This window comes from Misgurnus anguillicaudatus, chromosome 21 (genome assembly GCF_027580225.2).
Source record: "Misgurnus anguillicaudatus chromosome 21, ASM2758022v2, whole genome shotgun sequence".
In the NCBI taxonomy this organism is placed as follows: domain Eukaryota; kingdom Metazoa; phylum Chordata; class Actinopteri; order Cypriniformes; family Cobitidae; genus Misgurnus; species Misgurnus anguillicaudatus.
Genome location: NC_073357.2, coordinates 7,933,576 through 7,939,723, shown reverse-complemented (window position 1 = coordinate 7,939,723; position 6,148 = coordinate 7,933,576). Strand labels below are relative to the sequence as shown.

The window sequence follows — 6,148 nt, the reverse complement described above, 5'->3', positions numbered from 1 at the left end:
GCTTTTCTGTCTGCTATTGTTTAGTTGAATAACTTGCCTCTCCAGATTAAATGTCTGTTCTTCGGGATTTTGTGAAATAATTTTTCAAATACACACGACGTATAGTCCACTGCGACTTATATATGTTATTTCGTCTTGATGCATTTTTGAATGATGCAGCTTATACTCTGGTGCGGCTTAGTATGGTACCATGATTATTTGACATAAATAGAAGTAGTAATTACACACAACTCAATTAGGCTGTCATGTTTTACAGTTTTTGGCCTTTATTAGATAGACAGTATGATAGGAGAGGACAGGAAAGGATAGGGTGGAGAGGGGTACGGGATCGGCAAAGGACCTCGAACTCGGGTTACATCTGCACTATATTTTGGAGTGCTGCCCACTACACCATCGGCTCTGACACAATACATAACTTTTGACTGAGGTGGCGGTGTTTAGACGCTTTTTCTGAGCTCTTAATTTTTCTGAACTTTCAGGTTTTGCTTTTGCAAGCACATATCTTTGAAGCATATTATTACTAGCAACACCTTCAGATGTTTCATATTTTAACTTTCGAGAATTTTTTATAATTCACATTACTCACAATGACAGTAACCATTTATTATACCATGGTTTTAATATCCAGTGATATAAAAGGTTTTACTATGTTGGAAAAAGTCACAATTTTTAATAGTAAATGCCAATAGCCCGTAAATGACCTTTTTTTCTTTATAATTTCTTTTTGAGGGATAATATATGATTTTTGTCAGTTGCACATTTATGTCTTAAAGGGGACATTTCACAAGACATTTTTGAGATGTCAAATGAATCTTTGGTGTCCCTGGAGTACGTATGTGAAGTTCTAGCTCAAAATACCATATAGATAATTTAAATGTGCCGTTTTTGGGTGTGTCCTTTAAAATGCAAATGAGTTGATCTCTGCACTAAATGGCAGTGCTGTGGTTGGATAATGCTGATAAAGGGGCAGTATTATCCCCTTCTGACATCACAAGTGGAGCAAAATTTCAACAACCCATTTTTTCACATGCTTGCAGAAAATGGTTTACCAAAACTGGGTTGATATTTTTCACGTTTTCTAAGTTGTTAGAAGCACTGGGGACCCAATTATAGCACTTAAACATGGAAAAAGTCAGATGTCCTCTTTTAAGATGCTTAAAATCACCCTGCTAAATAACACAATAGAAACAATCATAGAAATCGCCATGGATTTAATGGTTATAATGGAAATAGTATTGTTTTTAAAGTAAACCATAATGGTCTCTCTCTAATGGTAATGTCTTGGGTTCTGTTGCTGGGATGTTATCTGGAGGATCGGAATCAATAGAACAACATTAAATCCTATTGACATAAGGCCCAAAACACACTACACAATTGGATTTTGTAATGGTTCATAATAGTATTGTAATGGAATCAATCAGAATTTGTATTAAATCTGATTAAATCGAATTTCTGTGTTGGTTTCTTTAGTAGATAAGAAGTTACCCATCTTATAACTGTAGGGTCCACGGCTGCACTATTTATGAGGACTTTGGAATTTTTACCACAAAGTAATTTCTCCAAATCCCAAAACACTGACAATTGTGACTCTGCCAATTTTACAGACCTACATTAACAAGGTACCTAAATAATTCATGGTATTACTAATCCCCATTTCCACTAGCACAGCACAAAAGTCAAGGACTGTGTGACAACAGTGCGAAAAGGGGAACTATAAGTACACAAGACAAACCAAATTACAAGACATTTACATTAGATGCTGGCCAATCATACAGTATAAAATGATGTGTTTAGAGGGGGGTGCGTGGGTGTTCTTTATGCTTCAAATAATCTATATGCCATTCCTTGTCCTACTACTGCCCTCAAGTGGTAATATTTTAAAAGATTACTGTTTTTATGATTCATTTTGGCCATCCATTTTATTATGGCATTATTAGGACTGTGAAAATGATATGGTGTAATATTTTAAATATGAAGCGATAATAATAAGAGACTAATCAGAGGAATATAAAAATTACATTAGGTTTTACAAGTGGAAAAACTGGCAATTTAATGATACATTAACAGTCAGGGTACGAGGGTCTCATTCATAACATTACAGCAAGAGCAATCAGCAGAAATGAATACACAGTAAAAAGCCATGGTGACAATGTACATTTTTCTGCATATTATATTACAAGCCCATGATGAAGCGATTGACTTGTTTCAGGTACTCTGGCTTTAGGAAGTCCTGAAGTTCATCCTTTTTAACCCAGGCAAATGAATTCTTCTCTAGAGGTAAGTGCTTGGGACTACACGTCATGGCCTTGAAGAAAAACACTTTGGCTCCAACGCGGCCCTCTTTTTGAATGTCTTTTGGGTATCTGTATTTGTAAAATCCGCAAGGTGCATTGCCAAGGAAAGTAGCTTTCAGATCTGCACCTACAAGATAAGAGTACATCAGACTTAACTCTTTCCCCACCAGCATTTTTCATGATTTTCACAAAAGTTTAATGCCTCCCAGAAAATGCTCTTCTTTAAATATATAAACATACAATATATTAAATGAAAGAACAGGCCCTCTGCTTATATTTCATTGTAAGTTCTCATCATAAGTTCTATTTTTATTACCTTTCGTATGGGTAGGTTTCTTCAAAAACACAAAATTTTGAGCAAAAAACTGAGATAAATCCATTTTTGTAACGGACTTTTGATAAAGATCAGATGCAGAGCGATCATCAAAACTTAGACGGACATACAGCTGTTTGCCCTAGGGCAGGGGTCTCATACTCAAACTGGCTTGGGGCCATTTCATTGGAGGGCTGCAGAGCTATTTTTGGTTTAAAAACGTACAATATTTGTGTAAATGTACTGTTTAAATTCTATTATTTAATGTATAATAATACTTGAAAATATGTAAGCAGGATTTTTTATCTTTTAAATATACATTATTTTATAAAAGTAAGTAAATTATTTCTTAACCTTATCTATAATAACTAAGGCTTAAAACCTTGCACTAAATTAACAAATTAAATTTCTGTATACATTTATAAACTAAAAAGAATCACCACCAGTAAGTGTTTGTGTTTTGATTTATTTTGGATTTTTTCAGTCATAGTTTTGACTTGGTGGAAAAATATTATTAAGTAAAAGTGATCCTAAAACCTTTGAATGGGTAGTCAATGTAACATAAGCTAGTTAAACAGAAAAAAATGTATAATACTGCTCTATGTGTAATTGCATAGCAAGCTACATAATAATATATTATACTTCATTATATACTTCATTATAGCAGTATAGGCTACATACTTTTATCCTCTGTACACATCTTCTCATCTTTCCTCTTTTGTAACCTGGGCCTTTTGATGGCTCTTTTTCTTATCTGTAGTTTATGTGTTGCATTACATCTACGGCTCTGCCTCCCTATGCGACATCTCCATTAGAAGATGTGACTTGTTGATGTGAACCCCACCGTAGCTCTTCTCTGAGTAACAGCTGAGTATCCACCCGGAAGTAACAAATCTTCTCTGGACAAATGCTACAAAGTCCCGACCAGATTAACTGATCGCATGGTGACAATGGTATGATTGACGCGAGGTTCAATTGGGGAATTAAAATCCGATCACGCATTCCGTTATCCTCGACATCACGTGGCGCACGGTTCATGGCTGCGTAGCAACGGGTGACGCCACACAGCGCAACTTCCGCTCCCGAGCACTTTGGAAAGTAATGCTTTGACTCGTTTTAACGCATTGTTAGACGTGACATGTGAATGATCACTTGAACGTTTAAATAAAAAAATCAAACGGATATAAAACAAAATGAATAAAAATCTTTCTGCGGGCCAGATTATGTTATATTTTTGAAAGGTGACGGGGGCCGCAGAGAGGGGGAGGGCGGGCGCAAATGGCTCGCGGGCCGGGAGTTTTAGACCACTGCTCTAAACAATCCCAACCGAGGCATAAGGGACTTAGCTAGCGAAAGGATCATCATTTTCGCCAACAAAATAAAAAATATGTACTTTTTAAGCACAACCTCTCGCCCTGCACTAGCCGTGCGAAGCGACAGCGCAACCCTGCGTACCACTTAATCACGTGAAAAGTCACATATGTGAAACACAATTGCGGACCATTTTAAACAATAAACAAAGACATTCATTAGTATCATTCCACATACAACAATGTCAGAATGGTCCTCTTTCTACACACTTGTAAACACTGGAGCGGTAGATTCGCATACGTCTGGCACAACCTTTAAACGTGATAACGTAAAACGTAAGGTCACGCTGGCGCGTCACACGGACAGTGCAAGACGAGAAGTTGTGCCCAAAAAGTACTCATCTTTTTGGTAAAAATTACGATCGTTTCGTTTCGCTATACAAGACCCTTAGGTCTCGGTTGGGATCATTTAGAGAAGTGCCTCCCAATCCTGGTCCTCGAGGCCCCCCTGACAGAAAGTTGTTAGATGTCTCCTTATTTAAAACACCCGATTCATCTTATCAGCCTCCTTCCAAAATGATAAACATGTCTCCCTAACAAGCTGATGAGTTAAATCATGTGTGTTAAATAAGGAGACATCTAAAACTTTCTGGGAGGGGGGCCTCGAGGACCAGGATTGGGAAACACTGGTTTAGAGCTGCATTGAAACTATTGAGGTCCATTAAAGTCCACAAAATGGAGAAAAACTCTCAAATGTTTTCCGACAAAAAGCTTAACTTCTTTTTGACTGTACAAAGAAAGACAAAAACATCTTGGATGTCATGGGGGGTGAGTAAATTATGTTTTTTAGTTATGGTAAAGTAATGATGTTAGATTTTCAATGTTACAGTGCCACATAAATGAGTCTGAGCTATACTTTGTGGATGTACAAAAATAACAACTCTAAACAGAAAATGCAATAAAAAGTATCACCTGGCAGATTTCCAAGGGCACGTTCAGCTGTCTGTCGAAGAGTCTCTCCAGCCTGCCACTGAATCTGAGGCAAAAGCCAAACTTTTTGACTTCCAACATCTTGTTTGACCAACAAGATCAGGCTGTCTGCTAAACAACGCTCTGAAGAACTCACATCGAGCTTGTCACCTTTGGAGATATTTGCGAATCAGATGCCGATCTACAGATGATGCTTTACATAACACTATATTAACATTTTTCAAATTTGACCTTGAAAAACACTTTTGCTGACATCTCACCTTTGGACCTCTGTGCAGGATGAAACTGCTTGAATTTCTGTTCCCATGTATCTTCCAGATCCTGTGCTGTAACGATTTCTTCATCTCCATAATCCTTCTCTTCATCCGAATCGTAGTCCTCCTCCTGTTTCCGACTCATACGTGCTGCGTCTTCCAAGAGCCTCAACTCGTGGTCTGAAAGTAGACTTCTCTCTAACTCCATCTGAAATAACAACATGTTGGTCATGGCTCATGTTGCGACCTGGGCTATATCTATAAATGCCAGGTCCATCTAGATAACAAAGGTGGTTTAGTTAAACTTTTGGTTTCAGGACAATACAAATTTTTATGTCAGGGCAAGTGGCCACATTTTAGACATGTACATGCATATATATAATAACACAATTTAAACTAGTTTAGTTTTTAAACTTATAACGTATGCAGTGGCAGGCTTCACTGTCAACCTAACCTCCCATTGGGGCATGTTGTCACCTGACGTCATATGTTGAATGAACTGCATTTTGCATGAATTACAATAACAGCATGTGCCAAAAAATGAACTTATCTCATAATAAACCTCTCCTTAAAATGTTCACTAAAACTAGTCTGATAGTACTTAGTATATTTACCTGCTGCAATAGCTCCATGAATTCTTCCTCTATGGGGCTTCTGTCTTGAGAGATGACAGGCAGCCTTTGCAGACAAACTGCGCCGTGTAGCGACCATTGAGACGCAGCACTCGCAGTTTTGAGATTTTTCGCGCACCACAGATTCTTACTAGAAGAAATATGTCTCATCCCTAACGTTAATCTTCCAGATCCTGTTATTATTCTCCATAGCGGCCGATAAACGCTCCTAAAGGGCGCCGCCATGTTGACCGCACGTGCGTTCCCACAATGCGTTGCGGGTTTGGCAAAACGGACGCAACCATTTGGAAATAGGAGTGAGTGGTCGTTTATATCAGTAGATTAGCACGAAAGTGCACTTTTGGGAGATAAAAAT

General features: G+C 37.9%; 1 protein-coding gene across 1 annotated transcript; it reads right to left on the bottom strand.

Annotated features, from left to right (window-relative positions):
* Positions 1-2,024: 2,024 nt before the first annotated feature.
* Positions 2,025-6,056, bottom strand: mrpl46 (mitochondrial ribosomal protein L46). The gene is made up of 4 exons (XM_055185261.2): positions 5,776-6,056; positions 5,168-5,369; positions 4,890-5,057; positions 2,025-2,421 (listed from the first exon to the last, which is right to left on the bottom strand). The coding sequence occupies exons 1-4, from the start codon at positions 6,016-6,018 to the stop codon at positions 2,174-2,176; spliced, it is 861 nt and encodes a 286-aa protein (XP_055041236.2). The 5' UTR covers positions 6,019-6,056; the 3' UTR covers positions 2,025-2,173.
* Positions 6,057-6,148: the final 92 nt, after the last annotated feature.